This window comes from Colletotrichum siamense (genome assembly GCF_013390195.1).
Source record: "Colletotrichum siamense strain Cg363 chromosome Unknown KSG_Cg363_contig01, whole genome shotgun sequence".
NCBI lineage: Eukaryota > Fungi > Ascomycota > Sordariomycetes > Glomerellales > Glomerellaceae > Colletotrichum > Colletotrichum siamense.
The window spans coordinates 6,864,292-6,892,058 of NW_023501014.1; the positions used below are offsets into that span (position 1 = coordinate 6,864,292).

Genomic DNA, 27,767 nt, shown 5'->3' on the forward strand with positions numbered 1-27,767 from the left:
AGGAGGACAGGGTTGTCATTGGCTCTTTGCCCGCGCGGTGCGCCAGTTTTTGCAGCGCTCGGCCACCAACGGCGCTCATGACAATTTCCCCTTATTGGGAGTCTTTCTGCAGAGACTGCGAAAGATATCGCGCGGGCTGGCGGGCGGCCCGCTTGCTGCACGGGTCTGTTGGTTCTTATCGCGTGTCACTTGTCAGTTGTCGGGCAGCAAACATCAGATGCAGTGTTTCGATCTCGGGAGGGTGGGGGCCGGCAGTCGACGGTAGTGTGCGTCTGCGGCGTCGACTGGAGACTTGTCAGGCTACCTATTACCTAACCCCGCGATGCAAGCTTCGTGGGGTCCTTTTTCGTGAGATTGTTGACACGGAAACCAGCCAACACTCACAAATTGCCAGCAACGAGGATTGCTTTGACTATGTAGAGAGAACACGTGTTGAGTCCGATTTGGATTCGCAACAGTGGTTCTGTACGCATTGGGTAAGTGATCGAGTCGTTCAAGTCTCTGAACGGCAATTCGGCGGGGCCGTTGACATGCTTGCTCGGAAGCCGGGCGGATCTCCAGAGCCCTACCAGCCCAGCGATGGACTCCTCCCACACGATTCAGGAGACGTTACATGAATCCGCTCTGGATCGTGTTTGAATCGTGAACACTGGTGGTTCGACTATTGCAACTGCGTAGCTTCAACGGTAGAGCATAATACTGTTAATATTAAGACAGAGGTTCGATTCAGATATTGTGGTCCGGGTTGCGAAGACAAGGAAACTGAGTTGACAACAGAACATTCTGAGAGAAAAAAGTCTTTAGCACGTCCCCCAAGCAATCTTACTCCCTCTCACCACCCTCGACCGCAAAGTCCAACGAGTCAACATCCAACTCCTCCTTCCTCTTGCGAAACATAATCACAGTCTTCGGGTTGATCTGCCTCGCGACCCCCACCACGAACGGGTCCGCGGTGTTGCCGGGCGCCAGCTTCCAGTCGTACTTGAGCAGCAGATGGCACAGCGCTACTTTCACCTCGTTCGACGCGAAGAACCGCCCCGGGCACGCGTGCTGCCCGTGGCCGAACGCCAGGTGCTCGGGGCTTGTCGTCACCAGCTGCGCCTTGTGCATCTTGCCGGGCTCTTCGCGCATGCGCCGGAACCGATAGATGTCGTACGTGTCCACGTCCTCGCCGTGGATTTTGGGGTCTTTCATTGCGGACGCGTCGACGACGACGCGCTCGCCGCGCCGGATCTTGATGCCTTCGTCGAGGGTGATGTCCTTGGTTGCGAGGCGGCGCATTTGAACTAAATAACTGCTGTCAGTCTTCGTCTTCGGAACCATGAAACGGGAGGAGCTTACACATTGAGTTCGGCTTCATCCGCTGCGTCTCCTTCAGCGCGCTGTCCATCAGCTTCATGTTATACAGCGCCGTCTTCCTCCACCCCTCCGCCTTCAACACCTGCACAACCTCCTCGCGCAGCGGCGTGATCAGCTCAGGCTGGTTCGCAAGGAACAGCATCGTCTGCGCCAACAGATCCGTGGTCGTATGAATCGCCGCAAAGCTCAGCGTCAACTTCCCAAACTCATCAGTCCAAAACTCAGCACCCAAGATCGAGCACAAGACGTACCTGGAACACAGCCGCATCGTACGCCTGCCCCTTGCACTCCATCTCCGCCCACTCGATCGCGTCGTTGTAGCTCGGCGCCTCCTCCCCCTTAGCCGCGGCCTCGCGCTTGGCCGAGCGCCGCTGCTCGATCACGCCGCTGATGAGCGCGCGTGCCTGCGCCAGGTGCTGCCGCACGAGGCGGCAGTCCGGGAGGAACCAGTGCACCAGGGGCCGCAGGGGCCGGGGCACGAAGGTGAGCTTCATCGCGGCCATGAAGGAGATGACGGTGTAGTCCTTGGTGACGCGCAGCCAGGCCTCGTTGCGGCAGAGCTCGTCGCCGAGGAAGACGCGCGAGGAGAGGCGCGCGACGAGGTCGAGGATTGCGTCCTTGGCGGGGACTGAGCGCCATTCTTTTGGGGAGATGTTAGTTTGAGAGCGTAGGAAAGGAATGAGGACTCTTGCGGTGAAGGCATACCGGGGGATTCGCCAAAAATGTGGCTTGCTGCAAAGACTGTTTCGAGTGAGAGCGGTTCGGTTACCGTGTCTGGAAAGTTCGTCTGGTCAGCTTGAGTGATTGTCCAATAGCTAGATTGCACTAACTGAGGTACTTTGTAAGCTGCTTCCTCGCAACATTCTGCAAGATCTGAGAGTCGTGGTCAACGAAGCCAAAGGGCTCGAAACCCGCAATTCCATAATGAAAGTCCTACGCAACATGCGTTAGTCTACCAAAATGTTTCACAATCAACCAACAACGCATCTTGAAATAGCTGCATAATACACAACCGGAAAAGTACGTACCGCCTTGATAAACGCCCCAAAATTCAAGTCATCCTCATTCCGGATACTATGAGCAAACCGCGGAGGCAACACCGTCAAATCGCCGTTCTCCGACAACACCCTGAACGGCTTGTCCGCAACCAAGGACTTCGCCTTGTCGAGCACGCTCATCCCCGTCTTCAAGAAATCCATTCTTGCCAGCGGCCGGGGGCGGAGCCATGTCGGCGGATCGACGAAAGGGATGCTGTTGTCCCGTTTCGCCAGCTTGAAGGCGACGGATGTGACGAGGACCACGAGGAAGGCGGTGATGATGTAGCCGTGCGGTCGCAGCTCGAGGCCCATCGGGAGGGCGGTGTCTGCCCACGAATAGGGATGGGCTACGGGCGATGAGGATGCCATCTCTGGTGTTTGATGGAGGTATTGATGTAAGTGATGCTGGATTTGATGAGCGTAAGAAATTGTTTAATGGATTATGTGAGGGATGAGTAAGAATACCTTGGCTGTTTGAGAGGGGTTTTCTGCTTTTTAAGGATGCTGAAGTCGACTTCTGTTCCTGCTGGCGTGCACAACCGTGATGGGCCTCATTCTCACGGAAGCCTTTCACTCCGAGATATGCTGACAATGCTGCATTAACAGACGGATTTCGGGCAGTAGAACTAGTAACGCTTTCTGTGGGTAGCATCGTCGACAGTGAGACCCTGTTTGTTATGAGCCACTCGCGAGCAGCTGTATCACGGTGCAGCGACACCCCCGCCATTGCAAGACCAAGTTCGGATGACAGGCATTGACATGAACAATATCTTTGAAATGATTGGCTACGCCTCTCAGAGTCTACCAAATCAGGCATGTGGAAGGTTCACCGGCCTTGGTGGAACGTGCATGCCCCCAGCTACGACATCCTCAGCTGTCATGGTTGAGGGCGAAGGATGAACGGAGTGCGGCCCCAAACCAACTGCCGGCGGGAGATCACCTACGACGTTGCGTCACCCATCAGCTCGATTGGATGCTTGGAACGCAAAGTATCACCGCGCTCTACGAAAAAAAGCAAATCCAATGGATTTCGGCTTTTCAACCGCGTCGGGTTTTCGCTTCTCATGCGTCGGATTTTCGTTGTCAAGATATCGGGGTTTCAACCGCGAGACGTCGGGTTTTCAACACCATCCATCGGATTTTCAACCACCCCCAACATCGGGATTCCGAAGTTCATTTAAGCACCGGTGTAGAGAGCATGCACAAACGCGCCAAGCCAAGGCAGATCTGAGGCGCTGCGCATGCCCCTAACCAATCTACGGGCTGCGGATCTCGTTATCGTGTAAGATTTACGAGGCTAGATTTGCACAAGAACGAGTCAGGCGCAGAACCGTAAAACCCGCCCCATTCCTCCCGCACATATTTATCCAGCGTTGATGAGCTTGTGGCTATGAAACTCAGCCTAGTGGAGAAACCTCCGCCTCCGCGGTGAACAATGTCTCAACGCACTTCTTGGTACGCGCTGCTGTCGTTTCTATTGGTTAAGTAGCGGATACCCCCGTCAACGGGACGGCAATTACGACCGTCCCGGGGTGCGGCAAGGAGCCGTCGGAAAGTTTGTCTTGACGTCGCGCACGGGGGGTAGGAGGGGATAAGTAATGGACGTGGTCATAAGTACCTACTAGTCTACATTCTACTTGCTATCAAAAATCAGCACCGCAAAAGTAACTTTCTTTTCATTGACAATCAATAATCACGGCAGTGGAAGTCATCCGGAATTGAAGAGAACTGCGTTTGGCAAGAGAGCAATTTGGATTCCTCCGCGGAAAGGGCGGGCTATTGACTCCCGGAATGGCGAAGTGCACAGAACACCCGCTTAACGTGCCAAGTAAGCTACCCACAACGGATGATGTCTTCACAGAAGGAGCATATCTAACGCGTCGCCCTCAAAGTCGTCGAGCAGAAGCTCACGAGCGGCATCCGCGTCCACGGTCTCCTGCTCTCCCTCTCAACCTCCGCAACTATCGTAGCATGCTGCCTCACAGCCTGGCAGGTCTTCCAACACGCCAGACACTACACGAAACCAAGCGAACAAAAGCAGTAAGATCTCCAGGCAGCCGCGTGTAAACTCACATCTGACACCACTCCTCCCCTCAGAATCATTCGGATCCTGTTGATGGTCATAATCTACACCATCGCCTGCACCCTCAGCATCGAGTTCTACAAGCAGCACGTCTACCTCGCCAGCATCTACGAGTTCTACGAGTCCCTCGTCATCGCGGCCTTCTTCCTACTGCTGTGCCAGCTCCTACACCCGGATCCCGCCACGCTCCGGAGGGCGTTCTCCCTGGTCGAGCCGAAGCCGTGGATCCATCCGATACGCTTCCTGGTGGTACACATCGGGCGCCGAAAAGATCGGAGCGTGGACGGGTTGAAGTGGTTTAACGTACGTTTCCAGATGTTCTCTATGGTGGGAGACACAGCTGACTTAACAAGACCATCTGGTTCTGCGTCTTCCAATTCTGTATAGTCAAGTTCCTCGGCGCTCTTGTCAAGTGCGTCACTGAAGCTGCTGATGTGTACTGCGAAGAGTCGAGCAGTGCCAGTCATGCGAAGATTTGGGTATGTTCACATCCTCCGCAAAGACACAATGTGACTACATTGCTAACTGTCAAGCAAAGGTTATGGTCATTGAAATTTTGTCACTGGTGACTGCCATGATGTGCCTCCTTCAATTCTACCAGCAGACCAAAAAGGAGCTTGAGACCCACCAACCTCTGTTGAAATTCCTCGCCATCAAATTGGTGGTCTTCCTCTTCTACGTCCAAACCGTAAGTCACACACCTTCAAACAGCTCCGCGTTACATCCTCCCAATGATCGCCGCTGACCGCCGTGACAGTTCATCTTCAGCTTTCTAATGAAGGAAGACGGCCCCATCAAACCAACCGCGACAATCTCATACCCCTCCTGGGCCGTGGGGATCCCCAACACGATCCTCTGCTTCGAAATGGCAGCCGTCTCCATCCTGCACATCTTCGCATACCCCCACGAACCGTACCGCTCCCGACCCGACATGAAAGACGACTCCCACAGCAACGACAGCGCGATACGCGATAACGACCAGCACCCCCTCCACCAAGTCCTGGTGACGCGCAGCCACGACGGCTGGGCCCGCCAGCACGATGAGCCCGTATGGGACGGGACGCAGAGTACACCAGACACACGCGCCCCCGCTGCCGGATTCAAGTGGAAGGCGCTGGTGGACGCGCTCAACTTTGTCGATGTGGTGTTTGCCGTGGTAACTGCGTCGCGGTGGCTGGTGGTGGAGCGGCGGAAGGATGCGGCGCGGGCTGCGGCGGCGGTGGAGGACGAATGTGACTACCCGTACGGCACCGGGGATGTCAGGAGAAGAAAGACGGAAGACCTCTCGCAGGCGTTGGATAGAGCTCAGGCGCAGACGTCCTCCACGCGGTTGGGATGATAGCGTTCTCATGAATCGACAGGAGCAAGTCAGAGAACCTGAAACGAGTACTTTTCACAACAAGCGAACAGTCGCCAACTGACCCAAAAGAAGAAACGCTTTTTATTTTGAACCATGTGCCTAGAATCGAACTTTTGTTTTGCTTCCCCAAGGCCGCCATTCATGAAGCAGCCCACGCCGCGACCTTTTTGAAAATGAGCTCGCCGTCCTCCTTGCTGTCGTTCATCTGCGCAAAGTAGCGCTGCAGGTCCTCCTCCGTCGGCAGCGTCTGCCGGTAGTACGCCACGTCGTGGTCGAACAGCTGCCGCGCGAGCTCGCCCTGGATCTCCGGGTGGCCCTGCATGGAGAGCACGAGCCCCGAGTCCGCGAAGAGGATCTCGTTGTCGGGGGCCAGTGGCCTGAAGCCCGCGGGGACGTCCTTGACGAAGCGCTTGTGGAACTTTGTGATTTTCTGGAGGGGTGGCGGTGCGGGTTAGCGCGCTCGTGCGTGGAGGGTGCTCGGGGTTGATGATGACATGAACTTACGATGGAGTTCTTGCCGAAGAGGGCTTGTCCGTCTTGGTTGAGAGGGAGTTCCTCGACGCCGACCTGTCGGAGACACATTGTTAGTCCCGGGTCCAAAAGTTTTACGTTTTCAACGTGGAGAATGGTGTGAACGGACCCTGGGAAACTCGAAACTGCCAATAGACCCAGACAACGCGGTAGCAATAGCCTGATGCCCCCAACACACCCCCATGAGCTTCGTCCTGGTAATGGGCTGCGTCGAGACGACCCCGCGGATCCACTCAAGCACGGCGTTGACCCAGGGCTCGTAGCACGACGGGGCCTGGCACAGGTTGCTTAGGCCGCCGGTGATGATGATGAGGTCGTAGTTGGCGGGCTCGGGGAGGTCTCTGATGTCTGCCATGGGCTGGTAGGCGTCGACGAGGGCGTCCGGGACGTGGCGGCGGATGTTGTCGCGGAAGGACTGGACCATGCCCCTGTGCTTGGGCTCCTCGAGGTCGTACGCCTTGACGATGGCGACGCGCAGGGGAGTTGGCATGGAACCCATTGTGAAGATGGCTGGTGGGGGTGGGTGATCTTGGTAAAGGGTTGTTGTTGTGTAAGTGGTTTGTAACAGCTTCAACGGGCGATTCCAAGACTTGACGAGAGGTTGAAACAAGGAAGAGAGACGAGCAGAGCCACGGTGACTGAACGATGGTGGTGTGCAGGCGCCGTCTCTTATGCCACACGGACGAGGTGGGTCTCACGGTGGCAGATAAGCTGAGAGCTGTCTCCGCAACGGCCTCCGGCTAACATCGGGGCGTCCACATTATCTCCGGCAATCGGTCACTTGGGTTGAGGCTAGTCATGAGGCCCCCCGGGAGCACCGTCCCCCTTGGAAATATTACTAATGAAATCGCAGCGTTGCGAGAGTTGCTTGCAGCCCGAAGCCCCGTCCACCGCTCCGGGCGATTTCGGAGTGCGAGGGGCAGAGGCAGGTTGAGAGGAAAATGGATCGCGGCAGTCAGGAAGACAGCCAACCGCCTGCTGCAACCTTCAAACACGGATGTTTCCACGTGAATCCATGGTCATGCTGACCGTCTCTCATCCCCTCTTGCGGACGTGGACCTTGACTGCTCGCCCCCGGGGTTGGGCACCTCACTTGGTGCATCCGTCAATCACGCCCTGCATAAAACTCACGCCTCCCCCCTGCTCTATCTGCCCCCCTAAAAAGCAGCATCAGCCGCCAGGAGCCAAACAGAATGTCAGCAAACGCGGTTATCTTATCTCTCGATATCAAATCCCGTCAGCGGTGGACCTGGGCAGCCGTTTCCCCAGACTTTCTTATACGTACCTTTAACACGGGCGCGGCTGGACCGCGAATCACAGTCCGCACTCCGATAAGGGTCGCCCGATGGCCCGTCCGAACCTCAGTATTGGGCGCAGGACCCGCCGGAAATGGCGGCCGCCGCGTGAGCGTGTAGGGTCTTATTTCCTGATCCGGAAGGGTTTGCCTGCGCGCCGCCCCGCTCCGAGCGCACTGAAGAGGCCGGGGGCGGGAGGGCGTCTGCCCACGTGTAAGTGCAGCACCGGCCGATGTTGCCATTGCCATTTGCGATCGCGAGAGAAAACCAAAATACACAAAAACACACTTTACCCCTCCTCTTCGCGCTCGCAATTTCCAGGTGGCTTGCATCCGAGGGGACACAGGACTCCATCTGAGGTGCTTTCTCCGACTCAGGAGCACCAGGGCGGTCGGATGGCCCCCTTTCGCCCACACAGTGCTGGCAGAAGCCCCCCCGGACAACGCTTGGAGGCTTATTCTTGTTACCCCCATTTTACCTAAGGGATTCCAGCGCAGACAGCGAAAAAGCCGCCGACAGAGGCCACATGATGCTTCAAACCCGTCCACGACATCAGGACATGAGTTGCGTCCGCCATGAGAAAATTTTTCTCTTCTCCTCCTCACCGTCCTACCGCATCATCCCTTTAATTTATGACTCTTCCGTGAGTTTCCGAACGATCCCCCAGCTCCATCCGCAGCACTGCCCCTCAGCCAACTCAGCCAACTGGATGAAGCATACGACTCCATGTGCCTCCTCGGTGTTCTCTCCATGAGCCAGCCGTGGATGGAGTTCTGCTCCAACTCGCAAAGTCGTCGTCAGTTGAGAAACACTGACAACCTTTCGACGACCGGGGCCCCATCTGCGCACCCATGCACATGCTACCCTGCTGCAGAAACTGAAAGCTTCTTCCAAGCTTTTTTTCCTTTCGGCAAGCCGTCTCAACACAACACCTCTCTGCTGACCCCAACCACGTTGCATGGGTCCTTTTCGCAACTCCCCCCACATCCCCCGCAACCTTTCGCAGAGCCGCTCGTTATTGAACTTCCCGCAACGCGCAATTGCGGTCTGTTCAATTGGGTGAACTGGGGATCAGAGTTGACCAGCTAATCAAGTCTTCGCTTCCGTGGCTCAGTTGGAAGAGCGTTGGTCTCATAGAAACTGTCTATGACTCTGCCCCAGGTGGAGACATCCAAAGGTCGCAAGTTCGAGCCTTGCCGGGAGCACTGCGATCCCTTTTTTGATGTGCATCTTCGTCTGTTTACTTTCGAGGACGAAGCCAAGTCGTACTGAAGAGCCCAATTGGATCAGTCAAGGCAACCGACTTGGATTGATGAGACTTTCACGATAAGATTCATTAACAATAATCGCGACATCAATATCTCACATACGCAGACTGAGAAAAAAGCCCCGATTGCTTAGTGAACAGTCAGGGGTCCTTTTGCGATTGAGTTGCACGTAGACCTTGAGGTTTTAAGACTTCAATTGCTCAGCAGGTCCGATCTTGCGTCTTCCACCACGATTGAAAGATGGTTGTGGCAGGCTTTAACACGCCACTGACCGTGGGACAAAAATCTCCCCATGCCGTAAATTCAATGTGGACTACCGCTTTTCAACCTCGCCCGCTCCCGTGATCGACAGCTTGGAAGTCAGGGCTGGCCACCAATCACCGTGAAACCCTTTATTCTCGACTCAGAAATCAAATACCATAAAAAGATCGCGGCCCAAAATGTTCGTCTTCATACCCACAACAATCCCAGCAACAGCATCATTCGCTCGCAATCTGTTACCCACCTCACCTCTCAATATGAAGTCCACCGGTGTTACTGCATATTTGTGCCAGTGAAACAATTCCGATTGTCTGAATCAATGCCAAGGAGTGCGATCGCACTGTGCTTGGTGTTTCGGCGCTTGGTCGAGATCAAATAACACACACCTGGTGCCATAGTGAAAAGATGCTGTGATTACGGCGTGGTATGCCTCCGGGGGATTGATCAATGAAAAGCCATGCAACTTATGAAGGTTCACACCAGGCGTTGAGGATGATTGCACAGAAAAGAACGTGTCTGTTGTCGTCAATCTGAAATCAACATCTCATTGAGCAACTATGTCAGAGACCCATTAAGTAAGAGGAGGAAGAGTATGGCAGCTTCAAAAGAAAATACTTTGTCATCTAGGTTTCATTTCAATTCAATTTTCTACCAGGCTTAATAGGTGCTCAAACTCAACATGAGCGTTGGAAATAACTACCACATGCCCTTCACCTTTCTTCAGCAACTTTGGCCTTCAAGGACGACGGGCGGGAGAAACCCAGACGTAGCTGAGCACTTGCAGCCAGCACCGATTCTACAGTGTCGGACGCGTCGGCCAGCAGAACCGTGATGACATCCCATTCATCACGTCCGGCACTGCACTAACACCAGCGCGTCAAGCCGTTATCGACGCGGACATAGTCTCTCCAGATTACGACGACGAGGTCAACGCCGTTCAGATAGCTTATCTAGCCCTCGAAGCATAATCACCGTTTCCGTTCGGTTTGGCCGTTCGGAATTGTAGATTGTGATCAGAGTTTAGCCAGCTGTTGACCTAGATTGGACATACTGGTGAACGAACAATGCGACTGATTGCGATACCACCCACCGCTCAATACGAAGAGAATTCCCTACGTAGTAGTGGTACAGAGGAGAATTAAATCGCCGACAAAACTCAGAAGCCGCCAAAAGGACTTGTGTGCCGCCTTGGATGGCACGGATTTATCCCAAATACTGGACAGGACTGGGAAAACAACGACAAATTCAACTGAAGAGGACACAGTAACCTATCATATAGAGCAGCGGACTCCATGAGTGAGATACAGCGGCACCATTCCAGAACGCGGCTGAGAAATGCTTTCAAGCAACCCGCACGATACCAACTGCCCGGCGTGATATCCGCGATCAGTATGCAAGTACTTGCCTGCAAGATCAGGGTTGTCTGGCATAGAAAGATTTGCAGATTGAAAGCCTCACCGAGATCAGCTGCAGATCATCTCAACTGATGGAAAGCTGCTGTGAAGGGTTCTTGCAGTGACCCCGGTTTTACGCAGTTCCAGTCAAAGCAGGCCAAAAAGGGATATATCTCAATTTACCCCAAACAGAGACGCGCATGAGAGATCGTCATGGATACTCATAGCCTGTGCGGACTGCAACTCCGCCAAAAAAGACGGTCATATGAGAATAAACATAGCACTAATTACCCAGGCAAAGATAACGAGATGTTCCATCAGAACTGCGTGAACTAAGTCAGTCAGGATGTGTTCCAGAGCATGGCATGTTGTCCTCTGGTAAGCTTTACACCAGGCATGACTTTGACCTTGTTCATCGACCAATGGCACCCCTGGGAGTACTTTGTCCGCTCTCATTGAGAACAGATTTTTAAGGATGCTGACGAAGCCTTGAAGGCAACTGTCACTCAGCTGAGCACCAGAGAGTAAATGCCCTTCATTTGATTGAACCTGCGTTCTACAATGTTGAAGCATGTCTTACGAATAGGGTGGATTGGACTTTTGCGTTTCGAACATCACCGCGGGCCTTGACGTTTTTGTGATTATTTACAAGCTTCAACAGACTGATGTTGCTCGTGCGAAGGATCGTTCGAGTGTCAGCGCTGTACTTAAACGTGTCGGTAAACCTGCTAGGTAAAGTGTCAAGCCGCGTGCCGGATATTCATCGAGCTTGTATCGAAACCCCTTCAGAAGACTTGGATCAAGAGGCGTGCGAGTTGGTTATTGACAATACGGAAGCACACTACGAGGTCGGATTTCACTTCAGCCTATAGCAATCGGTACTTCTACTGAATGATTGCCTAGTTGACCCTTCACAAGCTGACTTTCCACTTCAGCATCAACATAAAAAACGACTTATTGAAAAGACTCCCTGGGATTTTCAGCCAAGGAATGGATTTCCAGATAGCCAACAGGAAAATCCAGCAAACCATGAATGTAATTGAATTTTCAATGGCGGGCATGCATGCCGTGGAGGAGAAGAGGGACTATTTGCGAGACGGTCCGAAGAAGCTGGCTTCTTTCGGCGCGATCTAGGGTTCTGAGAAGTCTCACACTGAGTCTTGCATTACCGAAGGCTAGTCTTGTCTTCCAGGACTCTCAAGGCCGCAAGAGGAGTCTGCTACAGGATTTCTGTCTGCATCCTGACCTATTTGGCGCTGTTTTTGGAAATTGTTAAACTGACGGAGCTGAGCTGAGAGTCATGTACGCGCCGAAAGGCAGTTTGATTGGCGGCTACGCATCTTCGGCTAGGTATGTCTTAGCTGAGGTCTTTGGGCAAGTTAAATAGTACCAACTGTAACAAAAGAGGCCACTACCCAATACCCGCCCACTCATTGCCCACTGATTTTAGAAACTGATTCTAGGAAACTGCCAAAGCTTTCGCTCTCGAAAGGCTCTCAGAAGTTAAAGAGTGATGCCGGCTGTGACGGGAAACCTAGCCTACCATGTAGCCTGCACGCTTTGTAGACTTCGGGCGTTCAGCCCTGGGGTTGTATAATTCTTGAACCTTTGAGCGTTTGTCTCTGCGTTTCAATAGATGAACTGCACGCAAGAAGTCGCATCGAATAATAATGCCTTGCCTGAATAATCGTTCGCCGAAGTTGCCTGCCACCAGATATCACGTCAGAATGCAATGGCTAGTTCTAGTGGACTCGTAATTACGCCGAGGTTCAACAAGTACGACTGGAAAAAAGGTGGCCTGACCAAACTTGCCGGATTTCGTGAAGACAGACTCGGCGATGTGAAATGGAGAACTTCGCAAACGGCGCCGGTCCTCCGGGACCTGGGGTGGAGCCATGTGCGGTGCCACTCTCCGATGCTGATCCGTGTGGCGGTAATATTATTCCGATGATTCGCGCCGGCGCGTCAACGAGTCCGCTGGTTAGCAACAACTTTCCGTGTACCTCATGTACGCACTTAGAAGCGTTTGCAATCTCATCCAAAGGAGAGAACCAATCGCAACGGAACCTAAATTCTTCCAGATGAGCAGACTGCGGGAGCTGAAACCTGCGAACTCGAGTCAGTCCCGTCCCAAAAGTTCCCAAGAAGCCTCGGTTTCGAAACAAGCGATAAGCTGATAAGACAGGGATGTACGTACGACTTTGGACGATTGCGGTATCGTTCCTGCAGCACTGCAGCAGAGGGTGTGGGACGGGCCCCGCTTAGCGCAGATGGCACCATCAAATGGGAAATCTCACCTTCCGAAATGGAGTCGCGATAAGACAAGACGCCGAAATTTCTTCTCACTCGCGCCGCCTCTTTCTTCTGTCTGCGACGTCGTCCACCTTTGTTTGATCCCCTTTCACGCCCGCCATGGCCCAGAGCCGCATGAACCAGAGATCGGCGTAGGACGTAGGTTTTTTCCTCTTTTGCTCGGTGCGGTGAACCAACCTCTCTCTTCCTCCACGCCCAAATCCCGTCCCTTAGGCCTTTTCCGATCGCGGCGTTTCAAGTTACGTAAGCCGGTGTTATCGCGACACAGCTCAACGGCGCGAATCATTGTCGGACGCGGTCAATCTTTGCCAACCTCCCTTGCGTCTCACTGCCTCTCAGACCTCGGTGAGAGAGGTGAAGGATTCCCTTGGCTTGCGGTGTGCAGCAAATCACAGCCGCCATGAGCCGCAGCACCGAGACCATCCCGTTCCCGGGCGCCAAGTCCCCGGGCATCACCGATGTCACCCGACATGCCTGGATCACCTCGGACGACATCGAGGCGGCGTCCTCCACGCCGCGCGGCGGGCCGTTCGAGCCGCGCGAGGACCACAACGGCGACCTCGTCACCGCCACCGAGGACCGCGACCTGAAGCGCGGCCTCGAGCAGCGCCACCTGTCCATGCTGGGCATCGCCGGCGCCATCGGCACGGGCCTCTTCCTCGGCCTCGGCGGCGCCATCCAGACCGGCGGCCCGCTCGGCGCCCTCCTCGGCTACGCCACCGTCGGCCTCATCGTCTGCGCCGTGCAGTTCGCCCTCGGCGAGGTCTCCGCCCTGCTCCCCGTCACCGGCTCCTTCGTCCGCCACGCCGAGTTCCTCGTCGACCCCGCCCTCGGCTTCGCCATCGGCTGGAACCTCGTCTACGGCAACATCCTCTCCATCCCCTCCGAGATCACCGCCATCTGCGTCCTCTTCGAGTTCTGGACCGACCTCAACCCCTCCGTCTTCATCGTCGTCTTCATCATCCTCACCTTTGTCGTCGGCATCGCCTTCGTCCGCGTCTTCGGCGAGGTCGAGTTCGTCTTCGCCCTGCTCAAGATCCTCCTCGTCATCTTCCTCATCATCCTCGGCCTCGTCATCGACCTCGGCGGCGTCCCGGGAACCCCACGCATCGGCTTCCGCTACTGGCAGGACCCGGGGCCCTTCGTCGAGCACATCGCCACGGGTAATTGGGGCAAGTTCCTTGGCTACTGGGGCGTCATGACGAGCGCCGTCTTCTCCTTCGCCGGCGTCGAGTCGCTCGCCATGGCCGCCGCCGAGACGCAGAACCCGCGCCGCGCCATCCCCCGGGCCTGCAAACGCGTCTTCGCGCGCATCGTGCTCTTCTACATGCTCGCCGTGCTTGTCGTCGGCATGCTCGTCGCCAGCAACGACACCCGCCTCGACGACGCGTACGGCACCGCCGCGCAGAGCCCCTTCGTCATCGCCGCCTCTGCCGCGGGCATCCCCGCCATACCCAGCGTCGTCAACGCCGTCGTCATCACGTCGGCATGGTCCGCGTCCAACCAGAGTCTGCTCGCGGGCACTCGTGTGCTGTTCGGTCTCGCGCTCAAGGGCCAGGCGCCCAAGATCTTCCTGCGCACGACGGCGTGGGGCACGCCGTACATGTGCGTGCTGCTGTTCACGGCCTTCATGTTCCTCAGCTTTATGAGCCTGTCAAACGGCGCGCTGACTGTGTTCTGGTGGCTGGTGGACCTGACGGCGGCGGGGGTGTTGGTATCGTGGTCGGCGATCCTGCTGAACCACCTGCGCCTCAAGTCTGCGATGAGGAAGCAGAACATCGCCATGGAGAGGCTGCCTTGGCACAACTCGTGGACAGGTAAGACATATGTTGGTTTTGCATAGTATCCTTGCTAACAACATTGCGTTTCAGTCTACACCTCGACAGTCGCGCTCTTCATGTGCATCACCATCCTTCTCACCAGCGGCTTCGAGGTGTTCACCAAGGGCAACTGGAGCGCCAGCGGCTTCGTGTCTTCGTACCTGTGAGTTCCCACCCCGCTGCTCTTCTGTTACGTACTTGGCTGACTGACCTGCCAGTGACATTCCCTTGGTTCTCGGCGCCTACCTTATTTACAAGTTCGTCAAGAAGACCAAGGTCGTGCCTCTGAAGAGCATCGCGCTGCACGATGCCTTCGACCAGGCCGACGCGTACCCCGAGGAGCCCGAGGTCAAGAAGACCGGGCCCATTCGCTTCGTCAGCTGGATTTGGGATTGAGATGAGTAGATGAGAGATCTCAACAGCCATTTACACTGTAAACAATATTCAACACTTCATCTGTATAAAGTAATGAGAGCGCATGACTAGATATATCATGACATAATAGAAAACAAGGTTTCAACACTGTAAATCGTTTCGAGTTGGTTTCTCTATGGATGGTTGTGGATGCCAGGCAGCGGGTTGTGCAGCATGACGTGAACCAAACTCCACGGTGCATTCTTATCGTGAAGAGCTAGGTCCGCAGTCAACTGCCAATAGTTTGCCCCATGGGTCTGATGGCGGGGTCCGCTTGGAAGAAAGATCACGCAGTCAGTTGGAAATCTGGGCGGCAGCCTCGAGATAAATCAATGAATGGGCAAAGTTTAAGTCGTAGTGAACTTCCAGCGGCTTGAGAAACTGTGGATGAACTGCGCAGCTGAACGGGGTCAGACGGCGCACCCCTTCGTGGCTTGCCGCTGGGGTATTCGAAGTGAATCTCGACTGCTGAAAACCCGCAATACCTCTGCCAGACTGTGAAGATGATGTACCGCCTCTGCTCTCTGTGCTTTAATTGCTGGGTGCCTTCAAATGTGGAGGATATGAGGTACCCATTAGCGGGAGACCTGACCGGGGTTCTCGATCTCGCATTTGGTGATATGGAGGGCAAGAAAGGCGATGCTCATGGACTCGGCGTGTGCTGACAGGCACCTGTAGATTCTCCCATGGGTGCGGTGAATCCGTTTCTATGATACGAACGAAGTTGGAGGAGGCCTGGCTTCACATTTCGTTGTGCAGGATGGGCCGGCATCTCAGGCGTTGGCTCCAGGAGTCGACTTATACTCGGGTTAGCTGGCCTGAGCACCCTGAGACCATGAATGAAGAGACGAAGCAGTAGCACGGTGACACCCGAGGGACCGGAGAGTTGGCTTTTTTTGCATGGGACGCACGGTAATGCAGGTAAGCGCTGCACAACCCATCCAGCGGATACCAATGCTAAGAAGACAGAACACAGGAAACTCAGCACACGGGAAACTGAACAAGCAGCTCGAAATGAATCCAAGATACGCCAGCACTGATCTGTGTTAGTGTTAGCATCTCGGGAGAGTACTTGGTGACATTCGGTGCCGGTCAGTTAAGGCAGCGCGAGTCATGTTCCAGCATCTATCCTGAGAATCTGAACCACCGACCTTAGCCGACTGAGATGTCGCTTTTTTTTTTTGGTGGGGCAAGTCGGTTAAACTCCGGGAACACTACGGGCTATCTCCGGTTGATCTTTCCGGAACATTTCTTTGGCGATGGAATTGGCGGTTCCCTCGTGGGGCTGAGGAGTGCGGGAAGCTTGTTGTTGATCTCGAGCCTGAAGAGACTCAGCGTTATGGTTCAACGGGTGTCTCTTGTTGCAGACACCGTGGCGGCAGTGCAGCTGTGTTTCTACTACCTGGCGATCTTGAGAATGGGGCTAGGTACGGTACTGCTGGACTCTGGACATACGGCGCGACATTGGGATAAATCCGCTAACATCAGCTTTTTGGTTTTTTAGAGTTATGTACGAGCCAGGTCCGTAGTTCTTGCACTGTGCATGGTACTTTCAACACAGGTACACACCTGAAAATGGAGTGCATGAGCCGCATGAACTTACGTATGGGTGCATTTGTGGGTCAGGCGCCGCACTCATTTGCGTTTGCCCTTGCTGAAACCCCTATAAATGCAGGATTTTTAGGTTTTAGCTACACTACTACCCTAAATATTAATTAGTATTATCTTTTCATTATTTTCTATTATTTCTACTATTATTAATTAATTATAGATAATATATAATAATTATATAGTATTATAAATTTAAATTAATACTATTATTAATATAGTTATATATCCCTTATAATAGATCTTATTAACACTATATTTCTAATTATATCTAAGCTTATAAGTTATAAAGTTAAATTATTCCTATTAAAATTAAATATAAGTTTAATTACTAATTAAAATAGTCTTAGATAAATAAAGTAATACTTTTATATTTATACTTTTTATAATATATAGTATATAGATATAATAGAAAATTATAGCTATAACTATAATATATATTAATAATATAATATAAATAGTTTAAGTCTAGCTAATATATTATAACTTTTATTCTTCCTTATTAATCTTATTATATACTAATATATTAGTATTAAAATAAAGAGATATAAATTAGTTAAATAAATAATTTATATATACTAAATAATATTACTACCCCTTAGTATAAAGTAAAAAGCTCTACTTAAAAAGCTTCTATTAGTTAAATTTTTTAGTATTATAGCTATAATAAATATAGTTTAATATATAAAATATACTATTTAGTATTATTATACTTTATTTATTACTATAAAGGATATACTAAAGCTATATTAACTAAAAAGTTTTAGTAACTATAAGTTAATATTATTATATAAAGAAGTAATATTTAAGCTATTATATAATAAGTTAAATATCTATCTTAATAAACTATAGATATTTTTTATTAATAAGTTTAATCTAGAAGTATTAATCTTTATAATTTTATAATATTTAAAAGTAATATAATAATAGAAGAAGAAGATTAGATATATTACTCTATAGAGAGATAATAAGAAACGCTTAAAGTATTAATAAGATATCTATAATATTAAAGCTAATTAGTTTATTTTTATTAATAAAAGTAGTATTAATTACTATAATAAAGCTAGAAGAATAATATAATTATTAAGAGGTTTTTAATTTTTAAAGAGAAGTATATTAAAGTAGAGAGAATAATATTATATACTACTAATACTTACTCTTAATAGTATTCTTTACTATATTATATATCTTAGCTATATAAACTAAAAAAGCTTCTTATATTAGATTAAATATTTAGTATTACTACTTATAAACCTATTCTTAAAGTAAAACTTAGTCTTAATTATAGATAATATAAATTAGTATTATATATTAAAGCTCTAAATAGTATATAATACTATTAGTATTTATCTATTATACTTACTTTTATACTTACTAAATTATAACTTTATAGAGGTGTTTTTTAGTAACTTAAAGGTGTATTTATAGTGTTATTTTATATATTATAAGTAAGTAGATATAATAGATATATTTTTTAAATAGTTTCTCTATAAAGTAGTTATTACTATTAGTTTATATTTAGAGTAAATTATAAGCTACTTTTAATATTATAGGATTAATATATTAAAAGAGGATTCTTCTAATAATAAAGAGGGTAAAGTTTAAGTATAAAATATTATAAAGTTATAAACTTATAAGCTTAATAATAGTTTTATTTCTAAGGTATTTACTAAATAATAAGCTAAATATAATAATAGTTTTATATAAATAGAAGAATATAATATAGCTATATATTATTAAAGTTATATTTCTACTAGCTTAACTATATATATATCTCTCTATTTAAACTATATTTAAGCATAATAATTATATAGTAATAAGGTATATTAACGCCTATATACCTATTAATAATATTTATTATAGAGGTTATAGCTAGTATTCCTTTAAGTATACTTAACTTAATAATATTATTATAGCTAAAAAAGAAACCTATAATTATAAGAGTTAGAGGAAAAGCTAATAATTATAGTTAAAAATAGTAAATAACTATATATAATTTATATATTTATATATTATAGAGGGTTATTAATTAATAATATATAAAAAAGCGTTAAATATAATAAATTTATATTATATAGTAATTATCTTTACTATTTAGCTTCTAGTTAATAGGATTTAGTAGTTAATAGTAAGAATAATTCTTTAGATAGCTTAGCTTATTAATAATATTAAACCTAAAAGTTTACTTCTATATAGCTTATTTACTAATAGTCTACTAGTAAATAGTATATATTTATAGTTTATTTATAATTAATATATTAAGAGAGATACTAAATAAGGATAATAATATAAACCTAATAGTTCTATAGTAATTAGTTTACTTATAAAGGTATTACTAATTTAGCTAGTTACTTTATTTTATACTAATTAACTAATAAAAGGTTTATATTATTATTATAAGAGATTAAGATAATATTTACTAGGGAATAAAAGAAGAGACTTATAGTATAGCTTTATATATCTACTTAATATATATTTTATATAGCTTTAAGTAATATAAAAATATACTAAAAAGCTTAATATAGTTCCTTAAAGTAAATATATTATTAATTAAAAAGATCTACTTATAAGCTTAGTTTAGTAATAATATTAAGTTTAAGAGTTTATTACTATATAGATTATACTTATTTAATAATAATTTACTAGTAAATAGTATATATCTATAGTTTATATATTATAGATATATTAAGAGAGATATTAAATAAGGATTATAATAGTTATCTAATATATATATAATAGTTATTCTACTTTTAGATATATAATAAGCTTTAAGCTAATCCTTTCTACTTATTAAGAGGTATTAAGAGTATTTAATTATAGTTATATAGAACTACTAATTTATTTAAAAATTAGGGAAGAAGATATTTATAGGATAGTATTATATATATATATAGTATATATTTTATATAGTTTTAGTTAATATAAAAGTATACTAAATACCTAATATTTCTCTTTAAAGTAAATATAGGTATATTATATAAATAAGTTAATATATTTATAGGGTAAAAGGATAACCTTATATAACTAAGTAACTATTTCTTATAATAATTTATTAAATATTCTTAATAAAGTTAATAAGGTTAATAATATATTACTCTCTATATCTCTCTATTTCTATATATATATTAGCTAGTTAAATATACTATATATAAACCTAGTTATTAAAAATAGCAAATAAATAAATAAAATAAATCTAAACTATATACTACTAATTTTATTATTAAAATCTTTACTCTCTTAATTTATTATTCTTAAATATTTACTCTTTATCTTTATAAATTAAGCTACTTCTTAGTTTATATTAAAAGTCTATATATAAATATATTAGTTAAATCCTTTTATATAGCTATACTTAACTTATTAAACCTAAATATAAAATTAATAAGCTGCTTTATAACCTCTATATTACTTAAGAACTATTTAATCTTACCTTTAATTATAAGTATAAAACCTAATAAAACTTTAAAGTTTTTAAATTATTTTATATCTAATTCTTAAAGTTAATAAATATTAACTACTTTATCCTTAATATCTATTAATAACTAATAGAAAGCTATATCTTATTTTATAATACTAAGTAGTATATTTTTCTATAACTATTTAAAGTACTATAAAATAAGATTAAAAGTAAACCTATTTTTAAGTATAACTAGTAATAATAATAAAATTAATACTTTAAAATAAAGTATAGCTAGAGGAGTACTAACCTTTATTAGTAGTAATATTAGAGCCTCTATAGAAAGTTTTATAAAAATAAATAGTAAAACTAATAGAAGAGGTTAATAATATAGCTATAGATATTAATATTATATATATAGTATATAAAGTAGTAGTATATTAATTTAATTTATAAAGTAAAGTTTACTTCTAATTAATAATATTTAAAGAGTATTATTTTAAATTACTTAACTATTTAATACTATATTTAATACTACCTCACTTATTAATATAGTTTTCTTTACTATTTTTCTCTTATTAGCTAAGGTTTTAATTATTTTAAGTATTAGAGTTAATAGTTTTTTAATAGTAATATTACTATTTATAATCTTTAATACCTATTTAGCTATAATATCTTTAGATATTTAATAATACTTAAGGTTTACTCCCCTATTAGTATAGTAGTAATACTTATTATTACTATTTAAATAAGAGTTATATTTAGAGGTAAGTAAATACTTCTATTTATACTATAGTTCTAAATAAATAGTTTATACTTACTACTTTTATATATAAAGTTCTATTAGTATTAAGTTAAGTTATTAAACTAATATAGATTATATATTATATTACTTAAGCTATACCTTAGATAATATTAGTTAATTTAATATAATACTATAGTTATTATTATCTATTTATACTACTTATAAAGTTAATATTATAGAGTAAAGTATATTAAATATAGATTAAGGCATCTTAAGTATAGAGAATACTACTTATTAAACTAAAGTGCTCTACTTAATTATAAAATATATAAAGTATTAAAATAATAGTATAAAGTATTAAAATAGTAATATTAATAGTATCTTAGCTTATTATTAATAAGTAACTATAATAAGTATATAATTTTATAATAAACGCTTTAAACTATTTATACTTATTAATAGCTTTAGTTATTTTTTTAACTTAATATCCTTAATAATAATATTAATAAGTTAATCTTAATATATAAAGTACTATTAATAAGTTAATAAGTATTACTTAAAACTTTTCCCTAAAATTACTTCTTATTTAGACTTATAAGATAAGTTTATATCTTTAATAGTAACTTAATAATCTTTATATAAATAATTAAACTTCTTTAGTAGTTATTTTATAATATTATAATTAAACTATATTATAAGCTTAATAGTAAGATTATAAGTTTTAAATATATAGGTATAGATATTAAAGTTAAACTTTAATTTAAAACTAAGAAGAAATATAACTTTAAGTTAAATAAGAATCTTAAACTAGTAAATCTTAAGTAGTAAGATAAGTTCTTTAAAGTTAAAGAGTTTATTAGTAGTATTAAAAGTAAGTTTCTCTTAATATAGTTTAACTTCTTTTTCTTCTATAAATCTAATATTTTTAAGGTTTTCTAAGCTTATTATATTAATTATTTTATACTAAATAAATACTTCTTCTTCTTTAGTTTTATTATTAACTTCCTCTTCTTAATCTATATTATTTTTTATATTAATATTATTTATATTATTTAATATCTTAGTTAAGGAGGTATTTAAAGTTTAGTTTATAAAAACTATATATAGTTTACTTAAAAGTATATAAGCTTAAGTTCTAGTTAGTTTATAAATATTATTACTTCTTTAGGTATAGCTATATAAGTTTATATTTATCTTTATTAATAATAGGTCTATAAAACTTTTATTATATAAAGATATACTTTTATATTTATTTCTAATAGTTATTAACTTTATAAATAACTCTATAAGTATTAGTAATTAAAACTAGCTTAATTCTTTAAAAATAATATATTTTAAGTTTAATTAAGTGCGCTAAGGTATTATAAACTTTAGCTTAATCCTTCTAAAAGCTAATAAAAGAGGGAATAACTTCTTTATAGCTATTATATAGTTAATTATATATTATACTAGTATATATATATATTATACTTTTATATTATATTAAATCTTATAATATATATAATAAATCTTAAGTTTATAAGGACCTATAAACTAATACTATTATATATAATAAGATCTTACCTCTAAATATATATATTACGCTTTATATAATTCCTAAAGCTATAGATAATATTAAGATATAAATAAATTAATATAAATAGTATTAATTACTAGTAAACTGATTAAAAACGATAAAAATAATAATATTAATTAACGTTTAGGGTAGTAGTGTAGCTAAAACCTAAAAATCCCGCATTTGCAGGGGTTTCAGCAAGGGCAAACGCAAATGAGTGCGATTAGGGTAAACGTGTAGGGCGGGGGTGCCCCTGCGTCGTTAAAACCGACGAAGCAGGTAGCGTCCTGTGTAAAAGTCTCGGTTGGTTGTCCTCAGAGTCTTTGTTCTATGTCTTACTCAGTCGATGCATTTTTCCTGTCCTGATCCGTGGCTGAGACTCCGTCTGTGATCGCAGGGGCGCCCAAGGGGACTTAATCAGACAGTCAGTAGATCTGTCATTTCCTCTCGTCAGCCAGAGCTTCTTGCATTGCCATCTTTTCCCTCATTTCAGCTGCTGGTTCGAGAATCAGCAGGCACAGGCCGTTGAACAGCTTTGGCCTCGAACGCTGCTCAGGGCGATCACGCGACATCAGTAATAATTTGGGACAGATTTATTGCTTCTACTGACGGGGATGCTGCACCGTTTTCACATGGACGGTTTACAATTCCCACTACAGCTTCGATCATCATCAATATGGATGTTGTGATTGAGGTTGGAATCACTGGGCTCTTGCAAACACGTGTGATAGCAACATTTACTAACCCACGCGAGGAGATCCTGAGCTTGTTCTTCAACCTAAGTAATTAGTTCGGACTTGACCTCCAGACATATCTCGAGGTCCACCACATGACGAACTCATGTCCAAATTGGAAAATCTCGCCAGCTCTGGCGCTCAGGGCATTCATCGTGTTCTAAGCCAGTCTCCAGGGGCTCGGCTCGTACCTGTCGCGATATCCACGGACCCAGCCGTCCCGTAGTCGGAAGCTACCTACTCCTCTGCAGCGTATTCGACTTGTACTTTCGCGAAGACTTCCTGATGGGGAAGCTGGGCTCAAGATGTGTGAACAGATCATGGGTGCCATCAACTCACGTAGTGACCACAACGCTGATTCTGTTGATGGGAATGATAGACGAGACTTTCTTCACTGGTGCATCCTATGGTTAGTCTGGTGACTGTGGGCCCTAGCCTTAATGCCTTCTTTGCCATGAACGAGGGCCCTGAGCACCGGTAGACATACCTCTGACTCCAAGCGAGTCATCTCAGTCAGCATCGCCTCTGGCTAGAATGGCACCCAACAAGACGATGCGTTGTGGGCGTAGTCGCTTTGAATCTTCATCCCCTTGACATCAGCGACACCACGAGCTTTTAAAGGCTGAAGAGATTTTATTATGATAATAGGACCTCTTGGTATGTGTGCTGCGAAGCTATTGGACTAAGCACTGATCGAGGTCATTTTACTGCTTTCTCCCCTACTGTGGAAACCCCTACTGGAGGGCTCGAATGGACTCGAAACTTCCTCAACATCTTGACAATAGGAATGCCCTCATAAATCATTGGACGAAACCCATTCTTCTCCACCGAATAAAACAACAAATGTAGAAAACAGGAGTACTGTGACCGGCAGTTCATTGATGGTCTTGAAATTGCTTTCGTTTGTGACCGCAAAGGAATAAGCGGTAGGAACAGCCAATATCCTGACTATAGTGCTGGCTGAGCCCGTGCTGAAAGCATAAAGCTGGATTGTTAAAGCAAGTAAAATATGCAGCAATGTATCCCGATGACACGATAAGTGACTTCAACTCAAGGTCTGGGAAGATTGAGGCTGGCTTTCAATAGCTTTCAATTATTGAGAATCGTGGGGTCCCTTAGAGCCAAGACGAGCTTTCGCGAAATATCTAAAGAGGAGGAGATAAAAGCAGAGACAAGCCTGTGTCAAGATTCCAAGAAACTGACTATCCGCCATATCAGCAACAACGTTCTGTGGCACCATTATCGGGCGTAGGGGCTTCTTCCAGAACGAACGCTTAGCCCCGGAATGAACGTGCTTCCACGAACTGGCCCAAGACACACGAACGCATCACGGCACAAAACCCTTCTGTCTCTGTTTTTCTTTCTAGGTCTAGCCAGGTGGCCAATTTGGCTTGTTGGGTGTTGTTGAAATGCCATTCGTGGAAGGGACCGTAAGATGGGCAGTTATGAGGGTTGATAAGCCATCGTCATTAAGAACTCACCTTCGATATTAACTTCTTTGAGGCCAAAATGGCGGTGAGAAGAATTAGAGGTGTGATATTACGCAACAGAACCTCACAGATTAATCCTTCTTGACGCCAAGGACACCGACTCGTCGCATAGCCAGTACACACACAAGACAGACCGCTATCATCCATCCAAACATTATCCAAAACGCAACTCGGTATCCAGTCATCAGAACGACGGGCGACGACTTGTCGACGTACAAAGACTTCCTGGTCATAGACGAAGCAATGACCTGTGTCACGCTCATGCCTATCGCCGCGCCGAGCTGTGCGCAGGTGTTGAACACGGCGCCACCTAGAGCCTGCATGTGTCGCGGGAAGACATCCGAGATGATGAGAAGGCCAACAGTGAAGAGCAGATCGCAGCTGATTGGGGTGAGAATCTAGTAGCAGATATGTCAGTTGCTTCGCAGAAATGGCAACAGCAGTCGCAATCAACGGCGGTTTCACATTCTCACCTGCGCGAAGAATGCGTTCTCCCAATACAGTTGGTTGCTCCGGACCAGAGCCATGAGAAGAGGCGCAACGGTGCTCATCGCTGACGAGATTGACAGCATCCACAAAACCGGCATGCGGGCACGAAGATCCCTGTGGCGTTGCTGGTGAGAGCACCTGCGACGAGGGACGGTACGACCTGCAACGATGCCTTGATCGCGGAGGCTTCCTGGACTTGCTGGAAACTAGAATCTCTCATCAACAACGTCAATATGTGAGATAGGACAGATACGTTCACATACAAGAGACTGCTGTACAGCTCCATGCAGTTGGCCAATGCGTTGGTGAGAAGAACCATGGCGCAGCAACTGGTAAAGACGTGGCTTTTCCACAGCGAGTTGGGAATCAGAGCTGTGCAATCCCGGTTGACTTGGCGGTGCATCCAGCCAACGAAGAGTGGGATCGAGCAGCCTGCTATAGCCAAGAGAGCCATGCTGGATATGTTATGAATGTTGTGAATGTCGGCTGAGAGCGACCTGGCAATCGTCAATCAAAGGACGGTAACCGTAATGGACTAGACACTCACGCCAATACATGAGCCAAAGACGCCAGCCCCGTGCTGGCCAACACGACACCAACGCAGTCAATCTCGTGGATCAGTCTCTTCCGGACGGATGGGCCTGTCTTTGACCTAGTATCTTGCGGCAAAGCCCAGATGCTCAGCATAAACAGTGTTCCACTCGCAGCCGCAGCGAGGTAAAACGCCGGCCGCCACCCCACGGTATCAGTAAAGACTCCGCCGAGGACAAGACCAAAACAAAACCCGAGCGGCTGGGCGAACCCCATGAATGCAAACCCCATGTTGCGCGGCCGGCCCTCCTCCACGTTGTTCGAGATGATTGATATGGCACACAGGGCGATGATGGCGTTCGTTATGCCCTGGAGGGCACGGAAGGCGATGATCTCGCCCCCTGACCGCGACAACCCACAGGCCATGGCGAATACGGCGCTGAAAAAGGATCCGACCAGGTTCACCCGCTTGTTACCGACGACGTCCGCGACAGAGCCCGCCAGCAGCAGACACGAGCCCGCCGTGAGGAAGTAGCTGGAGCTGGGCCAGCCGAGAAGCCCCTCTGACAGGCCGAGAGTGGACTGCATGGATGGTAGTGCGATGACGATGATACCGTCGCAGAAGCTGCTGAAAAAAGGCTGGGCACAGACTTGCGTGATAACCATGGCGCCTTTTGCTTTCGATAAGACTACGGCCTTTTCCGGCGCCGTCGTAGTCTCTGCAAGGCCGGGAGAAATTAGCGGCATTTTTATGCTCGCCGGGGCATCGTGACTTTTTCTCAGCGCGGCGCGTGACGGGGAAGCCGCGGGCTTGAATGTTGCTAACTCCGTGGCTGTCTGTGTTGCTATGGCTTTCGGTGCGGCCGGTGTTAGTTGAAATGGACTTTGGCAGCTGGGGGATGCGAATTTTGTGAAAAGCTGCTTGGAAGACAGAACTATACGCTCAATTCCTGGTCGAACGTAAATTGACTGAAGTGAGTCATTTGCAGGGGTTCTTATATCCTTCGGATCTTGCGTGCCGTTATCGACGCCCTGCACACGGCGTTTCATAGAGGACTGCATTGTAAGGTCCCCTGATTCCTTGACCAGCAGTGCCGAATTTCGATAAGCTTATTATCCAAGGGGCATTTCAGAACTATATATAATAGAGTGTTTCAATTTGTGACAAGTGTCATTCTGACAGAGACGAAGAAACCGCCTTCTTACATATTGCTGAGAGCCATCGAAGAGTTTATGAAAAGGCGTGTATTGCTCAGGAGGAAGTTGCCCTCCTGAGCGTCCTTAAATCATGAGCTCGCGAGGCCCGTGCTAGTCACGTGACCCGCTCCCTCGGTGAGGCTCACCGAGGGGGCTGCGCAAGGCAAAAGGCGTATCACGAGATAAACCGCCACATATATCTAAAGCAGCAGGAAGGGATTTTGACCATGTTCATTAGATTGTTCTACTGATTCCGTAGGCCTCTGGTAGTACGCCTCGTAGAGTTAGCTAATAATAATTCCATTAACTCGCTTATAGTAGGGGGATTGTGGCTAAGGCATACTCCGTTGAGACCGAGTTCAGCGACGGGCGACCGATCGCTTCAATTACATAATTTGGAACTTGGCTGAGGGATTGCACCATTAACCGTCGCCGGTAGCCGACATTGGCGCTGCCGAATGAGAGTAAACACCACCCGCAAGACGACCTGGACACAACATTGCAGGATGCGCAACGCGAAAAGCTGAATACAATCTAGGCGAGAAATATGCTTCAAACGCTTTGTCTTACGACCCCGTCGTATCGGAAAAGCCTCAAACAAGAAATATTAATCGTTAAACCTGCTGAGGCGGTCGAGGGACTCCTGAAGCAGATACCTTAGTCTTCATGTATTGGTCGTGGCTTCAACTTGTGCGTACGGGAGCAGGTACTATGATATCAAATGTTGGGTTTCCGCCTTTTTGTCTAACGTCTCCCGAAAGTGTGAGTGGATCACCTACCTTACCGGATTTTCAGTTCGTGAAACTGACCAAATACCTGTGTGGTAAGTCGAATCCTTTCCTCAGAAATTGCTGGATTGAATGACTGTGCCCTTTTGTTAAGACGC

At 45.9% G+C, this 27,767-nt stretch overlaps 5 protein-coding genes across 5 annotated transcripts; 2 read left to right on the forward strand and 3 right to left on the reverse strand.

Moving 5' to 3' along the window:
- Positions 1-822: 822 nt before the first annotated feature.
- P450-2-1 (Cytochrome P450 monooygenase 2) lies at positions 823-2,765 on the reverse strand (the record flags this gene model as incomplete). The annotated part of the gene is made up of 6 exons (XM_036633602.1): positions 823-1,286; positions 1,342-1,555; positions 1,611-1,999; positions 2,065-2,133; positions 2,190-2,292; positions 2,388-2,765. 6 exons carry the CDS (start codon positions 2,763-2,765, stop codon positions 823-825), a joined length of 1,617 nt encoding a protein of 538 aa, XP_036502900.1.
- Positions 2,766-4,187: 1,422 nt separating this feature from the next.
- CGCS363_v001754 (Transmembrane protein 184-like protein) lies at positions 4,188-5,818 on the forward strand (the record flags this gene model as incomplete). The annotated part of the gene is made up of 6 exons (XM_036633603.1): positions 4,188-4,224; positions 4,289-4,436; positions 4,494-4,782; positions 4,833-4,958; positions 5,018-5,167; positions 5,237-5,818. 6 exons carry the CDS (start codon positions 4,188-4,190, stop codon positions 5,816-5,818), a joined length of 1,332 nt encoding a protein of 443 aa, XP_036502896.1.
- A 160-nt stretch (positions 5,819-5,978) lies between these two features.
- chyE-1 (Glutamine amidotransferase-like protein chyE) lies at positions 5,979-6,869 on the reverse strand (the record flags this gene model as incomplete). The annotated part of the gene is made up of 3 exons (XM_036633604.1): positions 5,979-6,269; positions 6,344-6,406; positions 6,480-6,869. 3 exons carry the CDS (start codon positions 6,867-6,869, stop codon positions 5,979-5,981), a joined length of 744 nt encoding a protein of 247 aa, XP_036502895.1.
- Positions 6,870-13,301: 6,432 nt separating this feature from the next.
- On the forward strand, positions 13,302-15,117 carry DIP5-0 (Dicarboxylic amino acid permease; the record flags this gene model as incomplete). Its single annotated transcript, XM_036633605.1, has 3 exons — positions 13,302-14,718; positions 14,773-14,884; positions 14,940-15,117. 3 exons carry the CDS (start codon positions 13,302-13,304, stop codon positions 15,115-15,117), a joined length of 1,707 nt encoding a protein of 568 aa, XP_036502725.1.
- A 9,526-nt stretch (positions 15,118-24,643) lies between these two features.
- On the reverse strand, positions 24,644-26,431 carry CGCS363_v001757 (Drug resistance protein; the record flags this gene model as incomplete). The annotated part of the gene is made up of 6 exons (XM_036633606.1): positions 24,644-24,650; positions 24,881-25,062; positions 25,138-25,217; positions 25,292-25,359; positions 25,417-25,650; positions 25,701-26,431. The coding sequence occupies 6 exons, from the start codon at positions 26,429-26,431 to the stop codon at positions 24,644-24,646; spliced, it is 1,302 nt and encodes a 433-aa protein (XP_036502897.1).
- Positions 26,432-27,767: the final 1,336 nt, after the last annotated feature.